Source organism: Antrostomus carolinensis, unplaced genomic scaffold, assembly GCF_000700745.2.
Source record: "Antrostomus carolinensis isolate BGI_N321 unplaced genomic scaffold, ASM70074v2 scaffold27380, whole genome shotgun sequence".
Taxonomy (NCBI): domain Eukaryota; kingdom Metazoa; phylum Chordata; class Aves; order Caprimulgiformes; family Caprimulgidae; genus Antrostomus; species Antrostomus carolinensis.
The window spans coordinates 1,294-1,676 of record NW_010286847.1 but is presented as its reverse complement, the minus strand read 5'-3'; the positions used below and the strand labels follow the sequence as shown (position 1 = coordinate 1,676).

Below are 383 nucleotides of genomic sequence, written 5' to 3'. Positions count from 1 at the left end.
TGGAAGGGTGTGGGGCTGAGAGGGGTGAGCGTGGCCATGCCACCACGGCTGTGCCACCTGGCCAGGCAAAGAGGACCCCCCGGGTGACTCTGCACCCACCTTTCTCATGGGTGGTGTAGTTCCTGCCCGGGCTCCACTCGCTCCAGTAGCCCTGTGCCGAGCTCCGCCGGCACCGCATCTGGAAGTGGTACTGTGTGCCGAAGAGGAAGCCACAGCGCTGCGTGGTACCAGTCTGGCCAACGATGTTGGTGACCTGGTGGCAGCCAGAGCGAGGGCTGTGCTGGCTCCTGCCTCGAGCAGGGGCCGGCTAGGGGGACACAGCCAGCACAGGGTCCGACCCTGGCGTGGGTGCTGCGCAGGGTGTGCGAGGGGGCACCTTGCCG

The 383-nt window shown here is 67.6% G+C and overlaps 1 protein-coding gene across 1 annotated transcript in view; it reads right to left on the bottom strand.

The window, feature by feature from the left end:
* The window catches only part of LOC104532326 (granulocyte colony-stimulating factor receptor-like), a gene marked incomplete at both ends in the record, with an annotated part of 1,797 nt that overhangs the window by 213 nt on the left and 1,201 nt on the right, over window positions 1-383 (bottom strand). Inside the window, one exon of the mRNA XM_010177514.1 lies at window positions 58-253. Coding sequence (XP_010175816.1) covers window positions 58-253 — 196 coding nt within the window. The remainder of the gene's footprint in view (window positions 1-57; window positions 254-383) is intronic.